This window comes from Bombus pyrosoma, linkage group LG11 (assembly GCF_014825855.1).
Source record: "Bombus pyrosoma isolate SC7728 linkage group LG11, ASM1482585v1, whole genome shotgun sequence".
In the NCBI taxonomy this organism is placed as follows: Eukaryota; Metazoa; Arthropoda; class Insecta; order Hymenoptera; family Apidae; genus Bombus; species Bombus pyrosoma.
This window is the reverse complement of record NC_057780.1, coordinates 5198291-5222736: the sequence shown is the minus strand read 5'-3', so window position 1 is coordinate 5222736 and position 24446 is coordinate 5198291. Positions and strand designations below refer to the sequence as shown.

Here is a 24446-nt window from a genome sequence, read left to right as displayed (position 1 = left end):
ACTTCAACATGTTCACTTATAAAAGGACATTATTATACAAAGTTACAAATAATATATATGTAATACATTATAGTAGATATTAATATGAAATATCACAAATTAATATAAACTGATCGCTAATACAATTAGCTTTAGAAATTAAGTTGTGCATAAATGATGTTTGTACTTATTTATCTATATATGTTTTATAAAAGTATATATATATATAATTATAATGTTGAGAATGCAAATTTTATTTTTAGTTGTGTTAATTATACATATAATTTATACTCCCCATTAATAATTAAACGAGTAATTATAATATAAAGTAGCATGTGTAGTTACAATTTTGCAATGCTTTTATAAATAGAAAATAATTTTCTATAAACAACACAAAACATTCAGTGTGCAATTATGTTACTTGTTATTACATTTCTAAGTCGGGAATGAGTAGTGTAAGTAATACGATATTTATAGGAAATTTATAGGAGCAATATTAAAATACTGCTCTATATATAAAATTATTTCAAAATATAACTTATATTATTCAATTTCGTATGTACATTTTACTATCCAATTACTCATACTTTTAACATATGAAATGTAAAATGATTGTTTTACTTCAAAAACAATAATTAGGGATACATATTAATGAAATACAATATACATATGTATAATCAAATATAGAGATTAAATTTCATGAAATATATTAGAGAGAAAATGAAACTCATTTCGTTGTAATCAAAATACAAAGAAGATAATATAGGTCGTGATACAGATGAAAGTCATAATATATAGTTTTTAGTTAAATCGATAGGAAAAATTGGAAGGCTGTCTCGGAGGTGATAGCAATTGCAAAAAGTAATATTGATAAATGCGCAAAGTGGAGTCGCGTAAGCGCTGAGATGCCGTAGGTGCATACATACGTGGATACAGTAAAAATCGCGAAGGCAATGCGCCTCTGGTGGCCAGCCGCGCAAACAATCCTTGCGGAAATAATTATCACGATTTATGTTATTTGTAAATGTGAAGAGAATCATTAATGAGGGTATGCCAAGTAGCGGCGATTAGGGTGATAAGCGGGTCCTGTAGTGTTCCCGGTTACACTTCGAGTGAGTGAAAGTCGTGCTCGGTAACGGGGTGAGTGTCCAAAACGTTCATTCCCCCCGCTTTTAAAGGGGGGCGGTGGCTCGCATCAGTGTTTTTTTATCGTTTCTTTAGACGTCTTCATCCCGAAAATAACAATGGCCGGAGGATTCGAATATGCATGGATTTTTAAAATGCCAAGCTTGCTACCCTGGCAACCTACACACATTTTCCTGACCCTTTTTTATTACATGTGTCAATTAGCATCGGTACGGCTACTGTACATCTTAATATTTTCAACAATAGCTTTCTACGAATTAATTTATCCAATGTGTACTATTCTGTAAATTAATTTTTATGAGATGTAACTCATCAGAAATTAACGAAATTTTCTATGTATTATAAGAAAGAGAAATGTTACCGCCTACGAAAATTGTAACTGATATTACACATAACTTTAGCAATTCAGTTTAGTCTACTCAATCTTATATTTATGACGTGTTTTTTAATTTTTTAATTGCAGAAATCTTTTTTTCTTTTATTTTGAAAAGATGATTTTATTTGCACAGGATGGACTTGGCAGAAACTATGAAAAACATTGTTGCCAAAGGTATGCAAACCGAAATGGGACCACCAGGTGGAGGATCTGGTTACCCTGGTACACCAAGTAGCGCTGGTTATGTTACTGAAAAGATGTATATGTTATTACAAGCCTATCTTCAAAACAAAGGTTGGAATCCAAGCATCGAACTGCTGCAATGTTTTTCTGAATTCAAGGATGCATCTATGATACCAAGTGCTGCCTATTTGCAGTAAGATTGCTTGATCTTTTGTCTTTATGTATTAATATATTATACTGTATGTTTATATATAAATGTAAACTGTTTGTATAGTTTTTTTTTTTTTTATAAAACATAACTTTTTATGTAAAATTTACAATCCTTTTATTACATTTTCTGTAATGTATAAATAGGATGATGGCATCAAGAATAGCTTTGGACTCTCAGGGAAGGCTAGTGCTTAGAGAAAATGGAAAAATAATATTGCCCTATGAACATTTTGCGAATGCTGTGATGTTAAAGCATATGAATGGTCCACATGGTCTACATTTGGGCTTAGAAGGGACAGTTAGAGCTGTTATGGAATCATACACTATCGGACGGGAATGTTTTGGTATGGAAAAAGAATTTATAATAGAGGTGGTACAAAACTGTCCAAATCCTGCTTGCCGTTATTACAAAAATCAACTCGAGTTAACTCAAAAAATGGGACATATGGCACCAACTTACATTCAAGAAAATGAAACAACAGCTTCTCTCTTACGTAGTAGTTTTCCTCATAACACAGATTTTCAAGCAGTAAGCATAAGAGCCATTTTTATTGATAATTTAATTATAAAAAAATAATTAACTTTTACATACTTTTAAATCAACTACATTTGATGTATTTATATTATAGACATTAAGCAGTGCTAATCCAAATACTCACATGGGAGGAGGATCAACAGCAGATTTGGCAGAAATGAGAGGTGCTGGGAACCAAATGAATCTTCAACGTCCTCCAAGCCGTCCATCATTAAATATTCCACATAGACCTGTGTCACAAGAAAAGAAAGTAGCCACTGGGAAACAGCATTATGAATCCTTAATACCTAATATTCCAATGTCTGATCATAAATTAACAGACTTCTTAAGAACGAATTTAGATAATTTGGACAATCTCAGTGGGCTTGGTTTGGGGAATTTACAAGGAATAGGAAATGCAAATAAGGATTTGTTAGCCTTACATAATGGAGCTTGGCCATTAGAAAATGAGAAAGGATCTCGGGCATCTTCAAATTCAGAAGGTTAGAAGATCATATATACGTATAATATTTAATCTATGAAATTGAAACTATGTTTATATTTATGTCTTTATTTAGTAATTTATATCTGAAATTTTTTCCTTATTTTCGTTTATTAATTTATGTCTTTAAAAAATGATTATTTTCTTATAATTTTACAGGAGGACAAGAAAAAATAGTAAGGGCTTTTGCAGAAGTTATGAAGAACATGGCAAGGATGAAAGCTTGTGTACGTCCTGCAATGTGCAAGCCATATGGAAAACAATCAGAAGCTTTGCAAAAAAGTAATAAAATACACAGCATCTATCATGATTTACCTTTTAATATAATATTTGCATTAGGTTTACAAATAGATTCTTCTTATAAATTATTTATATTTTACATAATATTGATGCGTGATGTTATTAGATATTAAATACTGTGTTTCTTTGACTACTTTTTAGATCATGCCAATCTTTCTCCATTGATGAAAATGAAATGTGTATGTTTTGTGTTGGTTTTGTTACAGCGCTGGTGGATACAATACAGCTTGTGCAGTCGCTAAGGAGTTTCCTGCCACCTCCACATATTCCTGTCTCAAGCTGGAAAAATGAAGATAAACATCGATTAGATCATACGGGTACTCCCTATCTCCCATCATTGTAAGTATCTCTTATGGTCTATATTTTAAGTATACCCTCGTTACATGACTAGAGATATCAAATAAAGAGTTATAATTTTTATGCAGAAAGACTGGAGGTTTAGAAGAGTTATGCGAACAACGCAAGCTAGACTAAACAAATGTCTTCGCTTTTTAAGCGGCAGACAGGGTTTTGTCTTTGCGCTCTATGATGTTCTAGTCATGTGGTGTTTATGGGTTAGATGGGTGTTTTGTATTTAAACAACCCGAAGGATTGCTCAAATGTTGTTGGCGTTTAGGACTTCAAAATACTAAGAGACAAAACGAGTCATGCGTGGACTGTGATAAACGTGGGTAGCGAAGAAAAAAATTTATATATAGTCAATCGAATCTCCACACCGTTATTTCAAATTCGAACTAGCTTTATTTCGCGTTGCTATAAGTTTTTTTCGAATTTTTATAATCTGCCTATGGGGCTTACTTGGAAACTATGGGGTAGGATAATTTTAAATTATCTACCCCATCATGAATAATTTACATATTATGAACGTATTATAAAATGGCATTTATATTTTATTGTTGTGCATTGATTTAATAGCTCACCACTTGTGTTCCAATGATTACCTGATCAACATTGTATTATAAAGATTCTTTGTTATATAAGTAAATCTTCTGTACGTATTGGAAGTTTGGACAAAGTGTAAAGACTAAATTCAGTCTTGCATGTAAGCGTGAAAGGTTTGCTAATTAGATATTGTTATAAGTATTCTAAATACGAGAGTATAAATAAGCAATTGCAATTCTTGTTGTCGCTTGACCTCGCATTATTTAATTTTTGAATATTTATTATATAATTATTGGACTATTGTTTCGAATTAAATAATTAAAATCACGACAAAATTATCTAGTTAAAATGAATATTCAATTTCTATATACTATATATATACATTTTTTAAAAATTATACTTGTATAAATTATTGTTTATTTATAAAAATAGATCACAAACATATATTGTTGTTATGTCTAGTATTATTATCTGACAAGTTAATGTTAAAACTTGCAATAATTTATAAGCTCCATGGGCAGTAACATGCGGTGTGCACGTATAAAAAAATAAATCATTGGTCAATTCATAGATATTTTTCGAGGAATAAATTATTTCGTTACTATATACGATTAAAAAGAAAAAAAAGAAAAGAACGAAAAGTTACATTATTAGAAAATTTTCGAAGCGTGATTTGCACTGATGCTCAAAAAAATTTCTCTCTGTGCACTATTACTTAAAAACGGTATTACCTCTGGCAACCGCGAAATGCGTGATAAACCAAGAGAAGAGAAAAGAGAAAATATTATGCGTTATCTTAATCGAAATTCTTCGATGAAATGCATTTTATTTTGGTTGTAGAAGTAAAATCGTTTTAAACTCAATTGTTATACGCATATCTGCGATGGTAAAATGTTTCCTTCTCGCTCGATAATATCAAAATATAAACTATATGTTTCCGAACATAAACAATAAATTTGTGTAATGAATGCTTGGAAAGTGGATGAATGTCTGAATCTTGTTTGTACACAGGTTCGATGGATGTAAAGTTTCGGCTATCAAATAGCAAAATTTTATATGAACGTATCTGAATGCGTGAACGCGTGATTCTGTTTAGATATCTTTCTATAAACGTGTCTGTTATAAAACGCATGTATATTTATTTATAACATCTGCAGCGAATATGTCGATCAATTGTTAGCAGGGCTCAGATTTCTGTGATCCACTATTTACATCTGTGTGTTAACACCTTTTTTAAATTCAAACATTTTTGCATTTCTAGTATGTAGGATGATAGGATCAAGATATTTTAATCATCTTCTTTCGTTTACATTCGTTAATATCGTCCTAACGATAATTTTTTTCGCTGTTGACATATATGTCAATTAATGAAACATAATAAAATTTCAATTTATTTAGTAATTATTTAATTCAATATTAGAAGTGTGAACTAAAAGTTTCTATTTTAATTTTGTATAATGTTACATAATCATTCATAAAAATTTATTTATACCATCTATATTATCTGTGTATCAATTATTATGTTAGAATATCTCAGTTGAATAAAATTATTAATAGAATTGAGAAAATGAAATATACATATGTGTAGATAATAAAGAAAATGTGAAGGAGTGTTAAAATTTTTAGGAAAAAAGGTAGAAAGTATGAAAGATATTTCAAAATTAATTACATTGTTTAAAATATGTTTTTTAGCAATTTGCTGCATATACAGGCTGCAGGATTGTGGATGCTACTATATATAAAAGCTGTGCAAAGATAAGCATTTTATTTTCATAATTTTCAAGCAGTATCCTGAAGAAATGCTACTTATAGTTTAGCATATCTCATCATGTGTATCTAGTGTGGGTGTATATACATAACAGTATAAAAGTAATGTGAAAGATAAAACATTAAACCATTTACCTTTATTTTACTTGACATTCTCTTCTCTATATCCTAAATTAATTTTGTTATCTTGTCTTTGTAGTTTACCATTGGAATGAATATTGTGGAGAAATAATATAAGCCAGCAAACTGTACTCTATTAATAAAATTTAATAATAGAACTTACAATCGACATAGATTTCAAATCAACGTTGTCTGTGAAATTGTTGAAATTACTAGGAACAAATCGATTTTACGGTTTCTGGTGTTCTGATTTATGCTTGAGATTAGCGGACAAAACAGGTACAGGTTGTGTTTTCAGTTACGGATCATCCACATTTGGCACACAGAATGTTATACACTGAGCAACACATGCAATCTGAAATATCACCGAAATTTAAGTCCTGTATATCCCTTGTTTTTTGTTAATCGACATGAATCTTAAAAGTAAAGCTGCTGCAATATCATCTAAGTAATTTTTGACGATTTACCTGTTACACGCCAAAGTGTATTTGCAACAGCAACTAAATGGAACTATTTCCTCTAGTAGCTATTACGAGACTAACGCGGAACGTATCATCGTTTGTCTTGTTGTCGAAGTGTCGACACGACTAAGCATATCCATGACTAAGTCGCTACTTGTATGCCAAATAAAAAAAAAAAAAAAGAGAAAAAAGCGAAAAAAAAATGAGAAGAAAAAAGTAAGAGGGAGCACGGAAACAAAGTCTGATGATAAAAGGTACAAAAAACCGAGTCTCGAGACAAATTAAACGTTTTAGGTGTTTGCGAGATAGAGTCGCAAGCCGTATGAACTGTTGTTCAGAATCCAGTTTCCAAGTTTTATCGCTCTCGCGTCATATTTATTATCAATAGGAACCGTGTACAAGTTTTCTGCACCTTCTGACTTTGACAGTAAGAGATCGTTGTAAGATGCGCACCGTCGTTGTTCATTTATCATGTCGCATAAATGGACAATCGATTAATGAATGATGAATTATAATACACCAATGCTACCGCTGTATTTGCACATTAAGCTCGTTGTCGCTTGCCAGTATTGCTCTTCTGTATTCTTGCATAATTCTAACCGATGAACAGCAATCATTAAAGTTTTTACAAGTGTGACTTGCCTGTATTACATTTCCGTTCTTGATAAGTCTGTTGTTTGAACACGTTCGGGCATTCTTTTTCAAACGGTTCTGTATCCATCCATTCGGAAGCTGAGTATCGCGAGGTATCCTAAAAGCTTCTAGCGTATAAGTGTCTAGAAATATTTCTCATTGAATATTCACAGGATTGTGTACTAACTGGCTGTGCCTCTAGCACGAATATTACGTCGTCGAGAAAGTAATACGCCTGGCCGAGGTCTCCCTCGCAGAGGTAAGGCAGTTTACTCCATACGAGACACCTTAGGCTCAATGGTGCGAAAACTCTGTCGACGAGGCTGGCTATTTGACCTTCTAGACCGTTCCCTTTTACTGGTAGATATTCTGACGGTTTGTGGTCACCCCTTTCACCAACTTCCACGTAAGGGCTGAAGGGAAGAACCAGCGCTACGACCAGACGTCCACCCGGAGCCAAAGATGATTTCAGACGGCGAAGTAGAGTATTAGGTCGATCGCAACGATCCAACAGATTCAGGCAGAGGATTACGTTGAATGGACCGCTTTCGTGCCATTTTTCTACGTCCAGCACCCTATAAGATAATAGAGTATATTTTCTTCCATTTTTATTCTATTCCCATAGAATATTACGTCATATGTTGTTTGATATTAGAAAGGGGTGATAGTATGCTGATACAATTAATTCACACAATCTGTTAAACATTTCCTCTCATCATATTGTGTTTAAGATGTTTCGTTTAATGTTTTGGAATTTTATTTACGTGCATGCTATTTGGTCAAAGGTATAGGAACTAATTTTAAGAGAAGAATGCATTTAATTTGTGGATTGCGTGGGATTAAATTCAAATAAAAATTTAGTAGCCTATTTTATATAGAATATTTCTTCTAATAGATTTTGGTGATTTTCTTCTGTTAAATTTGGAACGTATTACATAATTTCTTTTTATTTGGGATAAAAGAAATATAAAAGTTAATATGAAGTTAGTAAATTCAGATATTTTAAATGCAGGCCATTTAGGTACGGTTATGCTCTTACAAAAAGTATTTTATTTATTTTGCCTATTTTCATGTTCTCGTTATTTTTAATAACACAAACATTTGGATAGCAAATTAAATTGGATTTGGATGATAAATTAAATTTGCATTGTCAGTAAGATTTGAAACAGCGAAAAATCTAGCGTCACATAGTAGATATTAGATTTTTCTAACAAAGTTTTATCTAATTTTAAAATAGTAAAAAAATAAGAATTATATAATTACAATTTAAATACTATAGCTAAATATAAATGCTGTAGCAGGGTGTAGCATCCTATGTGGGATTTGTTTTAATAAATTCAATACTTAAAAATAATGAAATATGTTTATACAATCACTCAAACTTGTTTTCAAGTTACAAATTTTAATAAAGCACGCACAATATCTTAATAAAATTATTGAAACGTAAATGTTATCCAAACAAATTAGTTAAATTTTGATTAGTAGATCAGAAAATAGGACTTTCCAATTCATTCATTTTACAAAATATTTTTCCTTTATTAATAATAAACTCAAATACTGTAAATTATTTGAAACACTACCCAGCATTAAACTGTAAGAAACAAAAGTAATCCTTGAAAGCATGTCTCACGAAAATCATATTAATAATTAGATAACAAAGAAATTAGTCTTAACTCCAAAGCGGAAGCAATATCAAAACTCAACGTTCGTACAAACCTATTGTTTAATTATTTTCAAGCATCGAATTCGCTCGTATAACTGGATCCCACATAATGCCACACCTTGGACATGATCCGAATCAAAGTTACTGTTTACTTCACGGTGACTGCATCTCTAACTACTATCGTATTCTAAGTGTTAACACGTACTTCTCTTCCTATTTTCTCTTCGAAGATCTTCATTCGCGCCTAAGATCACGGGGGGAGGGTTCTAAACTCGTCTGGAAAAGAGCAAACGGATTTCTATAAAACGGTTACGGGTACATCGCACCCTACGGACATTTACTTAAAATTCGAATAGTCTCGGATTGCAACCGTATCGACGCGAGACAGGCCGGGTGTAAAACCACCGTAAACTTCTACTCCAATCAATTCGGTGCCATAAACTTGTTAGTAGCGCACCATGGTCTATTACATGCACCGTCCTCGACGACATTGAGTCGTTAGATGTTCCTCCAACTCTCGGATACCATTGAATTAAGCATCTACGCGCTTAATTAAGGCGACTACGAGGAGCTTTGAAATAGTCCACGTTCCATGAGTGAAGAATTCTATGTTCGTTCTAGGGTGAACTGGTCGTTCGATATGAAACTTAAGAATAATCAATTTATACATCGATACTCCAAGAATGATCCTCAATGATCAGTTTCAATTTCCATGAAATCTATCGTTAACGAAATGTATTTTCATTTTTTTCTCTTCTTTTTTTTGGAATTAAAATTAGTGGTTTTGTCCAGTTTTTAAGAAATAGACGTCTACAGGGCAAAGTGGTAAAATAACGTCGATTTAAATGTACCTTTGACGTGATTTAACTATCACTGGAAAGCAGAATTTTTCTTGCTAGATATTATTTATCTTTTTAGTTGGTATATTGAATATAGTATATCTATCGCTTTTCAATCGTATAAAAGAAACCTGTAATAGATATCTCATACGTTAAGATACAATATTCAAAAGAAGGATAGGATAATTTAGACAATTGTATATTTATTTTCGACAAAAGTTCTAAAACGTTTGTCAAATTCTCTCGATTTATTTTAATTACCTACTAATATAAACAACTTGCGTTTTTAGATCGTTTACACATTTGCAAATATTTTTGGAATACTTTAAAATTAGTTAATATTTATTAGTTAATATCGAGCAAGTATCACATACTTGAGCAAAGAATTTACATACTTCTGTATATTTTAAACACAGATGGAATTACGACATTCTAATATAAAAAAAAGGTAAGATAGATGGGCAAATAAAAATGTGGAAAATTTTCATATTTCTACCCCATCGATATTTCGTTAAATAGTTACAAGTAGGAACCCTACAATTTTCTTGTCCCTTTTAAGCTTTCATTTCGAAGAATGCAAATTGAACGAAAGATTGAACGTGACTTACGTGAACTTCCTTCTAGCCAGAGCCCATCTCATCGGTGCTGATATGTCTGTGGCGTAAACTTTTTCAAAGAGGTGGGCTACATGAGCAGTGGTGGCACCGTCGCCAGCTCCTAAATCCACCAACGAATGCCACGGCCCTGTAAAGCCGCTCGCTGCCATAAATTTTTGAAACTGTTCGCAGGAAAAGACATGCATGGAGCCGCGGCCCAGCAACCTGAAATCATCATTTTACAATGTTGAAATGCGAAAATTAATAACATAGAATATACGTACACAGAATAGCTTGTCTTTCCTTTGAGAAATATATCTGATATTAATATTGGTGAGATTCCATTTTGATGGAATTATATAACATATAATATGGTAAAGTACTATTTTACCACATAACTGTTCGTAATATAATAAAATATAATCTTATACATAATAATTTTTATATTCTTTAAACAAGTTTTAATCGTTTAAATATGTTTATATGATACCGGTACAGAAATCTGTCTTTATTCTGCTATGTAAAATTATAATTTTTCGAACGAAATGTTGCTTAAAAATGCAGGCATTTAAAATCGCATTTGGATGATAAAATATTCATATTTTAAATGTGAATAAATTTTAAAGTATCGAAAAGCGAAGAAAGTTTACAAGGCTATACAAACACGTATAGAAATTTTCGCATTTTCTGTCCCGTAGAAAATATAATTCCGCTGTAACAACTTTGACAAGGTAAATCTAAGTTATTACAAGATAAAGTCGTAAACGTCGAGATTTGGTGGTGCACGAGGTCGGCTACAGAAGGGTGAGACGAATAAATCAACGCAACGGTAACACATATTTCAACATCTCATTGTGCGGGTCGACGGAGCTTCCATGATCGATGAAAGGCAGCTGCATATAGAAATCAAAAGGTCCGACGTGTTTGTGGCTCGGTTTAGTCGGGAGAATTCGATGATGCCTCGTTTCGGAGGGAATCTTCCGACTAGCCGGAGGATGATGGTGAGGGCTGAACCATGGCTGAACGCACGAGGAAAAAGGGCGGGTTCATTTGAAAATACCAGCGCTGCCGCAACGCGGCGCACAACGGTGGCGATCCATCAATGCCGCGGAACGCGGGATTTTGATCGTGAATTCGGTTACCCCCGGCGTTATAAATAAGGCGATGGTGGTCTCATGGTCCCCTTCTTCGTGGGCCCACCTCGATTTTTCTCCCTCTCTACCGCTTCCTGCGCTCGACCATAGCCGGTGCCATCAATTAACGAGCACCTTCTGGCTTCTATTGAATAATAAATAAAAATCAAAAAGAGAAAGAAAAAGAAAAACAGACGAGATAGGAGGAGGAGAAGAAGAAGAAGGAAGAGAAGAAGATTTCAGAGGAGACAGAGGAAAGAGGTGCGGAAGAGGAGGATGAAAAGAAGCGAATGGAAAGAAGAGAAAGAAACATGGAGACCCGGTTGCCGCATTTTTCGTAGCATCTTTCCGATTCTCTATCTTGTTCTTTATTCTTTCCACGGATCATTCACGGTCTATCTCTCTTATTTCTCCGTTTATTATTTGCTTCTTTTCATTACCATCTTGTTTTTGTTTTACCGTCTCTCTGTCTCTCTTATACAGTGCCTGTTTACTTTGCCGTACCGTTGGGCTTGTTTCCATTGTCAGTCTCCACCATGGTCGCGTATAACCTGTACACGGGTCTCCTTGTTGCACGCCGGAGACGATTAACCAGTGAAGAATGAAAGAAATGGAAAGGGAAGAGAGCGTGCAACGAAAGAGAAAACGAAAGAGCCAGCGAGAAAGAGAGGGTGAGGGGGAGAGAGCAGAGGAAAGGAACGGGTAGATACACATACGATATACACGCGTGCGGCTCACAAATCAGGCTTGCGGATCGTGGCGGCTTCGTCGGCGGCGCGAGCGACAATTAATTCACCGCTTTTGCTCTCGGCTCCTCTTCTTGGACCCCATTGTGTGTACGTACTCGTTCCTCCCTTCTCCCCGCGTCGCAATGTCTCTCCCAATGGAGAATCGTTCGGGGCCTATCGGTGCTTCCAACGTCGCCCTGTTTTATCGAGCGATTCCGATCCCTTCTTTTCGCCCTTTTTGCTTTCCACAACTTCGTCGTCGGGGGCCCCCTACCTCTACCTTTCGAAGCCGCGTCTTTAATTTCGACCCTGGCGTCACGCGGTCTAGAGAAGTCCGGTGCGCGCGCGGCTACACAGCGTTGCCAGGTTTAAAAAGCCGATCCCTCGCGATCTTGCGTTATTACGCGGATTTTGAATCGGCCCATTATTTCTTTCCCACGCAGCTTCGTTACGTTGTTAATAATATATTATTATTTTTCAAATCGCAGAAATTAGAGCCAATTGTCTTAGGGTAAGATGCATTTAGACAATTTGAATGTAACACTACTTTATAATTAAATTCACACATCTTCGCAGTTTCAAGCCCGAGTCCTTTAAAACGAAAGGTCACATCTTCTATATCAAAATTCATACAAAAGTTTAATTGTGAATCTGCTACTTGCACTACAATCGATACGAGTCGTACAATTCGGTATCGATTTAATTACTCGATATTCAATTATAACACTTATTTCACAGTACTAATAAATAGATCTACAAATATGTACCATGTTTTACCACATACCAATGACGAATTGCACATAACGCGCGTTTAAACACTATCGATTCCAACATAGTAACGTGTTATAAAAGTAACTATATATGTACATCAATACCAATAATCATGTAGCAATCTCAAAGCATACATCATCGGGATTAAAAATAACTGACTGTAAGTAGTTTCGAAGCGCTGACGGCTAGTCTACGAGTCATATCTACACGGAACGGGACAGTGGCGGGTATAAAGGTGATAAGAATCTTTTTCCAGGGGTTCTGGACGATTATTTACAATTCCAGCCACCTACTCGGTCCGGGCGGTGCGGTGGTTGAATTTTTGTCGACCGACAGGCGGCGCTGGTTCAGTTCGCTATGGCCTCGGTGGCTTTTATCGGTGAGGGCCTCTCGCGTTCGCTCGTAAAATACCTCGAAGGGCGAGCGCGTAGTGTTAAAGAGGCGCTCGAAGGACCGTTTACCTAATAATAGCAATAATATGTAAATGCGATGCGTATCAAGTCGCCATCTAAAGAATCCACCCCGCTACGGGCCTATTGTTTGCAAATCTTCGTTTCAGCCGTGCTGCTCTCTGCTGGATTGCTGCAAAGCTCTCGATACACCTATCTCCATCTCTTTTTGCACCATCGTTTTACCTGCGATCTGTCCTTCTCCCGATACCGGACGCGCAAATAATCGAAGGTAGGCTAGCATTACAGAAACACACCTAACGACACAGACGCGAGATGCGTCTCATCGTATCTCGGTTTTTCTACGGTATTCTGCTGTTTGCATTCGAAGAATCGAGGAGTCCAGGACGATGGAAAACGAGCATATGCCACGATATCATAAATTTACAGGAAGCTTTACAGCAAATTATTTTTTGAAAATGTATTGTACTGAATCGAGTAACTATCTCAATTGAAGATCGAAATAAATGCTAAATGGCAATTACTATCGAACTTCGGTTTCAGCATTCGTACTTTTGTTTTGAACGGTTCGAATCAGTTTAAAATATTAATATCGCTACGTAAATATTTTGGGGTAATGGCGTGCGATTTAGGTTAGTCAAGATACACGAATTGAATTCGAACAACTTGAAACTTTTCATAGTGCCAACTGTAACAACGGCGTCAGAGAAGTAAAAAGAACTACTACTTGTAAAGAGAGTACTAGAGTACTATCGCGCATTCAATTTTCCACGTGGCCAATGTAACACATGTTTGTATTTATGGATGCAAAGTTCGGTTCAGCGTAAACCGCTTTAAGAGGTTACATCGATGCGGTACAATTATAATTTGATTCAATCTTGTCACGCTCGAGATTTTTCAAGCTTCGAACGTCATTATATATTCACGTCGTTACATTCGGGACCGGTGTAACACTGTAATACAACGTGGAACTTTTCGAAGTACGCCCTGAATGGATTAATGAACCGAGTGACATGGGATCTGATTGGGGCAACACTTAAGGAATCCGTCCAGTCATCTTTACCTTCGTTTGTCGCCCTGAACGAGCATAACGCGCTATCCTGACCTTTCTCCTCCTTCTTTTTATTCTTCCTTATGTCACTTCTCTTTCCCCTTCTTCGGTTACTTTTTCATATTGTTGCTCTAGATCGCTTTTCGAGCACGTCGAGAGACTCACTTTTCGTTTCGTGACTTACATTGCTGACCGTAAGCAACAATAAAATAATTAGAAAATAAAATCAACGGGAAATGTTCAATTTGTACGAAATATCAAAAGATGTTTTAAATGTTTTGATGTTATCTATAATTTGCCACTGCAATTGCCAAAATTTTGGATTCCTCTATTTTCTATCGCACTATTGCGTTACTGTTATCGGATATTGTATTATAAGAGACGTCTAATTAACAAGTAACTGTCATCAACTGTGGTCTGTAATAATTACAACATATCTATTGAATAAAATTATAAATTAACCAAAATAATTGATAAAAATGCCCCTATACATACAATAACCCACTACATATGTAGATATTGATAGAAATTAATTTCGATTTTGTATTTCCTAATTACAAAATCAAATGTCGAGAGACAACAAGGATCTTGAGTTATGTTTATAACTTCCTCGTTCGATTCAATAGTCAATTTCAGCGGTATTACTTTCCTAGGATGCACTCAATCAATGTCTGCCAGACTGAAAAATGTATTTCGAATTGGTGAGAAGCAAAGGGATCACGGTGGCTTGAGAAATTTCACAGATCGTTCGCCAACTTTTCTTCGAGAGAGCTTTTCGTACGTTTACAAATTCAAATCGACCGTGAAACTTTTAATTCCGAGTCTTCTGTGTTGTACATATAGTCGCTGACAATTCGCTATAAACATCAATAATGGAACGGAACCGTTGAACTCGGCTTCTACTTTTCCGCCATGAAACATTATTGGCATCGACGATATTTATCACGTGTCTTCGAAGATATCGAAAGCATAGACGATATTTTAAGATATATATATTTCTTTGAATTATTTGGTAACAAAGGATCTCTCACAGAGAACAAAATGATTCACATAAGCTAAGAATATAGATTACAAAGAATTAAACTTATCATAGAAGCAAATACATTTTTGTTATTTTCATTTTACAACAATTTTTCGTTATCAGATGGAAAGCACCAAAATTTAATTAACAAATGATTCAAGCGGTAGAGCCGTCATCGGACTGTACGAAAGCAGAACGATCGAAAAGGCGTAAAGATTATTTGAAAGAAATCGAACAAGAAGAGAACCAAGGGTCTTTCGTTCCGATGTCATCGTTTCTCGTACTTCCTCGATCTTCCTCGCCTTTTCATTCTTCAATCACGATTATACAATCGACGCTCTAGGTTTTGGTAAAAGCGCGACGAGACATGAGCATAAGCATAAGCAGAAACAGAATCGGAAGGAACGACGCGCTCGACACAGCGTATGCGCAGCTAGTGTGCGTCCGCGGTGACAATGCAGACCGTAGACGGATTTCGGATTCATTCGACTATTTTCGTAAGCGCTCGTGCGCCGGTTCGCTGCGGTGGGGGTTAGCTAGCTTCGCTGATGTGTGCGAGAAGTCAGCGCGTGGTGGGGGAACAGCGATAGTGGGGATAGCACGGGGAAAAGAAGGACGAAGAGAGGGAGCGAGAAAAGGAGGGGAAAACGGTGTCGTTCGAAGGAAAAACGAGAGGAACGAGAACGGAGAAGACAGAGAGAAACGTAGCGTCTATTTAGCATTCCCCCTACCGCGGCGACGGTATCTCGTTAGCTGGCTTTTCGTTCCTTCTCCTTCTGCTCGTTCGTCGTGCTTGGAGCGCGGGTGTGAGAGACGAGAAGTTCCGAGGGCTATGCGAGACAGAACGGAAAGCGGAAGAGAGAAGCGAGAAGAAGAGAAGAGGGGAGAGAGGACGTAGTTGGGAGCTAGGGATGCTGGGTAGGCGTGGAACATGGACCACCCTGTCCACGAGCGATGGAGGGGAGGCCACGCCGCGATAGTCGCGGTGGTGGTGGCAGATCGGCGGCTGAAGGATGGGGAGGGAGGGTGGATAGGAGTATCCGTGGACAATAATTACTATTATACACGTCGGAGTTTTGCAAATGCTGTCCTCCGAGCCGGGTAAGAACGAGGAAACGGGGGAAGAGGGCTGAGTGGGTGGCTGGTGAGCATGTTTGCCCGTTACTTCGCTCAGCTTCGCCTAGGAGTTAAACGGGATAAGGGTTTGTCTCATGGGAGGGGGATGTGGAGCGATTCTTAAACGGGATCGTTATGCGAGTTTTTCGCATACTCTCTTTCCCTTTTTGCATCGTGTTGCCTTTCTACTTTCCTCTCTCTCTCTCTCTCCCTTTCTCTTTTATACTTCTCGATTTCCTTGTTCTCCACGTATCTCGTCTTCTTTCCCTTTACCCCCACTTTTGTCAGTCTCGAGGCTCGTTTCACCCCTGGAAACGTTATCCATCTTTCTTTCTCTTTTCCGCGAGCGTTCGCGATCACGAAACGTTCGCCGTTGCGTTCGTCGTGACTGCGAACATCGTCGGCGAGCGTGTGCGCGGAGACGTGGATCACACGTCGCGTATCCGTTCGAACCAATTCGACCGTTTCCCGACGAGGGAGGGAGCGGTTCCACCCCCCCCCCTGTTCTCTATACACCGCGACGCTTTTACGAAAGGGGCGCGAGCGAAGAAATCGCAACGCTCCGTATCCTTTCCTTTTGTTTCCTCGCGTCAATTGTTGAAGGATTCGATGCTCCGTTTGTTTCGTCGCGATAAGTCGGCACTGAAAAGGGAAGTATACGAAGGAAAGAATTCCTATCGTTGGTTGTATCGAGGAATAGCGTTTGCTGAAAGGTTATGCTCGAATATGAATCGACTGTTTAGAATAAAACCATTTTTACTTGGTTTCGAGATTAAATACGCAGTTCTCTTCCTACGTCTTTCTCCTCGATGCCTCGATTTCACAGCAGTTTGATCGAATTAGTTTACCTCGATTCACCGTATCATAATTCGATTAATTGGCGGTAGTCTATTTTATTCTATTACCACAGGATATCATAGTTCGATGAAATAGGGTTACTAATATTTACTCGATGAATCCGTAAGAGTAGGATATCGTATCAGTTTGTAATTTCGTCGCAAGTTCGGGAACATCGTCCGATTTTCAGCGAGATTGTCGTGGGAGAATATAGGAGCACGAAGCGGACTATTCGCGAGGGAAATACACGCTTTTATAACTCGTTTCTTCTCGGCGCCAGCTACAGCAAATCCTCCCCCCTTCCTTGGAGACATTTCTGAATTTTAGACGCCTTAAACACTGTGATTCGAGTACGATCCCCAAGAGTTGTTGCGCCATAAAAGATAAAGAAGGACGGCCGTAGACTTGATTCGACCAACCAGCTACATATCGTAGCTTACTAGAAAGAATAAGCTAGCTTATAAGAAAGAATAAGAGCGTGCATGGAAGAAAATTATTTTCTTGGCGTATAAAATCAAATCGGAATTATTAAGAATCGAGCGTTTAAACGAAATCGCAGATATCTGTCTGATGTTCGGCTACATAATATAATCAAAGAAGCTAAGATCCAAAGATTTACACATGTATTCCTGATCGCGATCGATAATCAAAGGATAAGAGGCGGATAAAAGTCGTTCGTTCTAAAGTATACGAGAAGAATGAAGAATCGTGACAACAGAGATTAATTGCGTTGAAGCGGTGCGAGATACGTCTGATCATAGCTCGCAGGCGTCGTTGGAATATTTCCGAATTTATATTCGTTTTTATCGAGCAAATGTTCCTAAGCGATCGAGTAACGCGAAATAATGTTCGAACATGTCTTTCCTTCAAGCTGAGCTTTCTTCGATCGTCGCGTGTAAGGTCAATGTATCTTGCCCCCACCGGAACCTTCCATTCTATCGACTGCAGCGTATATAATAAGTTACACATCTTTTCCCAAGTGCAAGTTCCTCGCGAACGTGTTCCATATATATAATAAGCGTAACACTCCATTCTCTGATATAACTTTTCCGATCGAACGCAGATACCGACGCTGTTACAACTCGGTTTCACAGTAGCGCGTATTATGCACAGTTTGCCCGCAAGCTTTTCAGAATGGTTTAACGGGATTAGGAATCGAGCGAAGATGGTAAATTTATTTTCTACATTGCTGGAAAAGCTATCGAAAGAGCGTGAAAATATTTTCCTTCTGAAACAATAATGTTGCTTCTAGAGGTGTACGTACTTTGATCATTAGAAACGAGAAACTCGACGATCAGATCTACTCGATATTTTAGCTGGGAATAATTAACGAACGTATCGATGATCATTAATTCTCCTCGTATCTCTCGTTCTGATCTTTCTGTGACAAACGTGTAACGGATTACACACGATCCCACTATCGTAATGTCAGTAAATTGTGGTATATTCTGATCAAAGAACGAATAACGGTACATGTTAACTGCAACTTTCACGCAGCAACATTACCGAAAAGTATAAACAGCGGAGGAAACATAGCGTTTGTACTGTCAGACACGATACGAACAAAGATAACCGCGGAATGCGCCTTCTCGCTGTAGCGTTTCAGGATTAGAAAATTCTTCCTCGATCTGTATCACCGGATGGTGTAATTTTTACCTGTTACGACAAACTCGTACTACGTTTATAAATAAAAGGGTTACATATATCCAAGTTCTCTGGATCTCGAACGTATTCGTTCAAATTGATCTCGATTTTACTTATTCGTATAACTTTCGAAATTGCATTTACGGTGGCTGAAGATATAGCTCCGCCCAGTTGGCTGAAACTCCCTGTATATCTATATAGTGTACGTGGAATCGAAGAAGACACTGGTTCGCCGTTCGTTAGGCGAATCCTCATGGTAGCGACGAGAGATCGTGCGGGGGCCACGGCTAGTTTTTATCTTAGACGTTAACGGCCATTCCGATTGGCTGGTTGGCCAGCCCCATATCGTTCGATTTATGTGGACGCGCGACTCTACGAACGACACCCGTGCATATGTAATTCGTAGGGTTGCTGGTGAACCATTGCTACGCGGTCTATGATTCTTCCTCTGCCCCTGGTCCCGTGGAAATACATACCGGTTTATACCGATACTATATACGGGGAAGATGCGTTCGTCACGCCTGTACCGCCGATACCAATACGCTGTCACAAAGGGATGCTTCTTGCTTTCCTCTTTAACTTCCATCGCGTCAAGCTGTTTATTTTCGTATCGGATAGGATAGATGATTCGAGCGGTATTCGATACGTTCGATGTTGCGTTGGTAGACCGAGTATTACGAGCTGCGATCAGGAACGGGGTGGTTGTCCGTTTGCAAGCAAATCGAAAGCGAGAAATAATTTCCTATTTAACGTTAGAACCACCAAACTGCGTCGAATCGACGGGGTTCGTTAATTTAGGATTGGTTATCGTAACAGTATCTAATTCGACGAATATCGCTATCGTTGAACTCGAATGCGTCAAAGTACGCGAAAGTATTGAAATATCCCATTGCAATTGGAATAATAAGACGAACATGTAAAATTGATCGTAAAGAGTGGTTACTCGCGAGCAAAAGCGAGCAGGCAAATCGAAAGCGAGAAATAATTTTCCGTCGAACAGATTCTGTCAAAATAGCGAGTCTCGGAGTTCCGAATTTGCGCTAACAATTCGAAAAATATCAAGCTTGTTCGACTGTTAAATTCAAACTTACGTGCACGTGTTTCGAGAGTATTGAAAGGCCCAATTAAAGTTAAAGTATTCGATTGAAAGTAGAATTGATGGTAAAAATACACGATGATATGTACCTCTAAAAAACTGTACAATCGATATAAATAAATGAATCACAAGGGAAAGTATAAAATATCGTACAGTTCGGTTTCATCAAACGGTTACGTATTATTATCCGTGTATGTACCTATGTCGCGTGCGCGACGAGGGTGAATTTTAAAATTCTCTGCCCCAATCGTGATTCGAACGACTCCTTTCTTTTTCCTACTGCGATATTTTCTAGGGAGACATAGTTAATATAAAAATAATAAGGCTCGTTATATACCTATCTGCCTACTAATAATACGAACCACTGTTATTTCCTTTCTTTGTAAATATCCAACTGCGATTCTTGGAATACTAACACGTTTCAAACTTGCATGTTTGCTCCTCTTCGTAAATTACGTCATACCGATTTCTTATTATCTCCTTCCTTTTTATACTTTCTAATCGATAACTTTTTTTTCTTTTTCGTTATCGTCAAACCATCGATGCTGTAAGAGACAAGCGAGACACGTTCTTTTGTTACTTCGATGGCGTTGTAATTTCCTCGTTGTTCCTCCTTCTATCGACCAAAATGACAAACCACGTACAATAACGCGTCTCTGAATAAAGCAAAGTTTTCTTAATTCTCAGCTGTACGGAGCGTTTCGATCTTGGAGCGCGCGAGTTTCGTCGTTCAACCCCTCAGACGTCCCTTCAACAAACCCTTCCTCTTTCTTCGCTCGTCTCGTTTCTTTCCTCGGTCAGCATCCTGCGATTGGTCCACGGAGACGACGTTGGCTCGTTGGTCAGTAATTATCATTAGCGCGTTTGCGCGGCTCTCGGTTCTCCTTCCGATTGGCAACCCTCTCCGTAATTAATCGAGGGGCGCAGGCGCGAATTCTCGCGTCTAATGGAAAAGCGTCTCGTGGGCGTCGACCCCACGAAAACCTCTGGATTTCTGGCTTTCTCTCTGTTCCCAGTCCCGTGGCCACTAATTATAAACGAGGGGCGGCGCTCGTTTCACGCATACCACCCTCTTCGTGGCCACGCGCCCTTCGCCACGAGTTTGCGCCCTGCTAATTGCTCATTAACCCTTTACCTCGTCAGAAACTCGACAAACGTGGGCGTTCCTAGGTGATTTCTTTCGGTCGAGACGGTTTTCACGAAGGAAGACGTAACACTTTGTCGACTGAGAGTTTTATCTGTTCCACGTTCTATCTATATTTTCTTATCCGAAGACATCCTAACAGGCATACCAGTAGCAGGCGCCGTTGTGGTCGACTGATAGAGGAACGAGTGGATGAATTTGTAATAGAAAAATATATCGAAATGAATAAAGGTATAAGTGCAAGTTCAGGTATAGCGTATGCTGATTCAGATCCTCACTCTTACAGTGTTACGGTGCAATAGAAGGAGCTACGATAGGGGAAGTTTCTTTCGTTTTATAAGGAAATAATGGATGCACAACGTTATCCGTTTTATACTATTTTATCGAATTACGTATGATCCATTTTGTCTCTATGTTGTAAAAGACATGTCTGTAAAAGGACGACACTTTTCGGACAACCTAATATTTATAGCAAAGGACATTAGCAAAAAGTTAGCCTCGTAGCTGTAGCTGAAGGCTACGAGAAACAGCGATAGAAATTTACTTGCAGCTCTTTTCTTTCCAGATCTTGTAATCCAAAACAAAATTTATATTCAACAGCGCGATGATACGGACCTCTTCTTATTTCGAATCTTTTCTTTCGCTAAATTCCGTTCTCTTCGTAACAGCGGTCTTCGGGTGACGGATATACAAAAGAAAAAGGTGTAGAGTTTTTCTTGAAGTAATTACTTCAACAGGTACGTTTTTCATCAAACTGGAGATATTTTAACGCGTTTTTAGTTCAGAAAAGCGTGTGTTCTAACACGCTTGTTCCTTATTGTTACGAAAGCTGAGAAATCAAAGAAGACACGCGCGAGATAACGAACGAAGCAAAAGGAACGTGAATGGTTGGATCGAGTTGAATTTGAAAGAGCGCGAAGATTATACGTAGATACGGGCGATTAGATAAATTGCAGGTTGAACAAATTATCGGACTACTAATTTACGAGGTATAAGCGTTCGTGTGAAAATTCTAACGCTAAATGAACTCGAAGGGAAGTTTAATAGCGAGACAGAAATATAGAGTGGCTAATGGAAAAACGGATAAAATATGCTGCCGTAATTGACACACGGTTGTCTCGTTAGTTTTCCGTATCTGAGGATTTTTATAAAATCGACGCGACTTAATACTCCGAGGTCGACAAGCACTTACGAAATTATATCGATGTTTGGCCGGCGACGAACAAAAACGAGGTGGGACGTAACGACGTGTTTTCAAGTGATAAACATCGCGAACACGTAATTCCCTGGCAACGTGTGTTTCCCAATCGTTTCCGGAAAATTACTGATTTCATTGCCGCGTCGTTGTAATTACGAAAATGCTCGGACTGGTTCCCTCGAATTATCGACTCACGTGCCTCTGTTCGCTCATTAAAATCCTATTTACCTTATAACGCCATAAGTTTACGTGACTTTGCCGTTTGCGTTGTATACGGCAAATGGAAATGAATGGTTTTACTAACGACGACGTTTAAAAATTAATGTACCTTCGATCCTAGCACCAAAGGATATTACTGCGTCTTAACTAGTAGGGCAGATTAAACAAAATTTCTCGTTTTACTACTCGTCGTATAAACGAAACAGCTATAGGTACTGCGACATATAGTTTGCGATATCGCTGAATTTCTCGACAACCGACCATGTACAACAAAACGTACAAAGAATTTCCGACTCTCGGCTAGAAAATTTTAAAGCGAGGGGGACAAGCGTGACGCGCGAGTTGCGGCACGTGTCGAACGAACGTCTTGGAAGTATGGCCAAGCAAGAAGATATCGTATATACCCATGAGAAAATAAGGATCTGGTCACCCTTTGGAAGTCAGGTTTACAAGGACAGAGGGGAGGTCGAAAAGCAGACAGGGAGATAACAGGTGGCGCGCGGAACTAAACAGCCCCTTTTCTCGATCGTCCTGCTTCGCCAGGTACATACTCACGACCATTCTAAAGTTCCGCACACTCCGGGGCCTGACACAAAAACTGGCTGCTGTGTTCCGTCCGACCGCGGAATCTGTCGGGACCTCCTTGTCTCACTTTGTTACGATCGATCCGACGTTCTCCACCCTCTCGCTTTCGCGCAATTTCATGTTATCTTTCTCCTTACGTCGTTAGTCGATCGATAGATATTAGGCGATCTTGATTTAGTTTACGAGAGTCGGATATTTTATCTACGTAAATCTGCAGTTTATACGAAATGTAGAACTTCCCGTAGGAGAAATATCGCGTTATCGGGAGCATCGAACAATTTATGAAACACGAGAACGATTTAATAATTCGGAGAAATTCGGAGATATTTCAGTAGGTAGATATTTTACGTACACATCGAAATTTTCTTCCAATTATGGAAATTCTCTTTTGTACCTTCGACTCGCGCAACAGTCTCTTGCGACGTATCTATTATCCCGACACGTATTCCAGTAAGTTCGCTAAATCCACTTTATACACGTTTTCTCATGTACCTTTAGCATCTTTACCGTTTATGCGTGTTTTACGCGTTATTTCATCGGTTGGCCCTCGATACGTAAATCTGTCGCCTCTCTATAGAGATCGCGAATAAACGATGCAAACTACGAAAACTACCTGTCTGTCGAGAAAGGACGACTGACTGATCGGAGCCACGCAGATTCGTTGGTCGAGGAGGATAGATTCGGCTAGACGCGTATCTGCATCGGTAAGATCAAAAGGATTAAAGCTTGTCGATATTCCTCCGTATTTATCCAAGGAATCGTTTAATCGCGAATTATTATCGTACAAACGATGGTAAACTGACAGTAGCGAGAGCCCTGGCGACTATAACCGACTACGAGAGAGCGAAACATTCAATTACGCGTTCCTTGATCACGACTCTTTCGCTTTTCTACCATTCGCGGAACGTATCAAAAGTGGCAGGATAAACAGGACGAAAGCACGAATCAACAGGCACGTCGATGGAACACCGGTATTAGAAGTGAAACGGTAATGGACCGGGCTATAATTATTCCGTGTTCCGCGGAGCAAACAGCCAGTAACGACCGAATTTGCATCTGGATACAATCGTGCAGCCATGGAAATAACAGAAACTCGCTGGTTCAAGGAGAACATTTCCGGCGAACAATTAGAAATAATGGCCGTTCCACGTCGATGTAGCAATCATTGTTAATTGACATCGAAGGAGCTGCGAAACGATTCGGCTCGACGTGGGTCTCCACCTGCTCCCGGATCCCTCGAAAATTGCGCGCAATTTCGTTCGAAGGTTGAAATTCATTTTCAGGTACACCGAGTATCTGGCCTTTTTTCTTTCTTCGCCGCA

General features: G+C 38.2%; 2 protein-coding genes across 6 annotated transcripts in view; one reads left to right on the top strand and one right to left on the bottom strand.

Moving 5' to 3' along the window:
- The first annotated feature begins 908 nt into the window (after nucleotides 1-908).
- LOC122573110 lies at nucleotides 909-7077 on the top strand. Of its 3 annotated transcripts, XM_043739071.1 has the most exons (8): nucleotides 909-1119; nucleotides 1201-1334; nucleotides 1635-1877; nucleotides 2039-2423; nucleotides 2524-2911; nucleotides 3070-3192; nucleotides 3417-3549; nucleotides 3636-7077. In XM_043739071.1, the coding sequence occupies exons 3-8, from the start codon at nucleotides 1636-1638 to the stop codon at nucleotides 3682-3684; spliced, it is 1320 nt and encodes a 439-aa protein (XP_043595006.1). In that variant the 5' UTR covers nucleotides 909-1119; nucleotides 1201-1334; nucleotide 1635; the 3' UTR covers nucleotides 3685-7077. The 3 variants fall into 3 exon arrangements, with proteins under 3 accessions (XP_043595006.1, XP_043595005.1, XP_043595004.1); XM_043739070.1 differs by lacking the exon at nucleotides 1201-1334; XM_043739069.1 differs by having other exon boundaries at nucleotides 909-1334.
- The window catches only part of LOC122573111 (protein-L-histidine N-pros-methyltransferase), a 41189-nt gene continuing 19284 nt past the window's right edge, over nucleotides 2542-24446 (bottom strand). The window contains exons 3-6 of one of the 3 annotated variants that reach the window (XM_043739073.1): nucleotides 10184-10396; nucleotides 7261-7648; nucleotides 7083-7191; nucleotides 2542-2659 (exon numbers count right to left, since the gene is read on the bottom strand). In XM_043739073.1, the coding sequence (XP_043595008.1) occupies nucleotides 2616-2659; nucleotides 7083-7191; nucleotides 7261-7648; nucleotides 10184-10396 (754 nt within the window). In that variant the 3' untranslated portion in view covers nucleotides 2542-2615. Of the gene's footprint in view, nucleotides 2660-3225; nucleotides 3490-6110; nucleotides 6335-7082; nucleotides 7192-7260; nucleotides 7649-10183; nucleotides 10397-24446 lie in introns of those variants that run through there. The other 2 variants (XM_043739075.1, XM_043739072.1) reach the window with 2 other exon arrangements.

What these genes read in the sequence shown, in the direction of transcription:
- LOC122573110 (XM_043739070.1), top strand. Translation starts at nt 1,636, where the DNA reads ATGGACTTGGCAGAAACTATGAAAAACATTGTTGCCAAAGGTATGCAA. An exon ending in GGCATCTTCAAATTCAGAAG is followed by an intron (nt 2,912 to 3,069) that starts GTTAGAAGATCA and finishes ATAATTTTACAG; the next exon opens with GAGGACAAGAAAAAATAGTA. An exon ending in ACTCCCTATCTCCCATCATT is followed by an intron (nt 3,550 to 3,635) that starts GTAAGTATCTCT and finishes ATTTTTATGCAG; the next exon opens with AAAGACTGGAGGTTTAGAAG.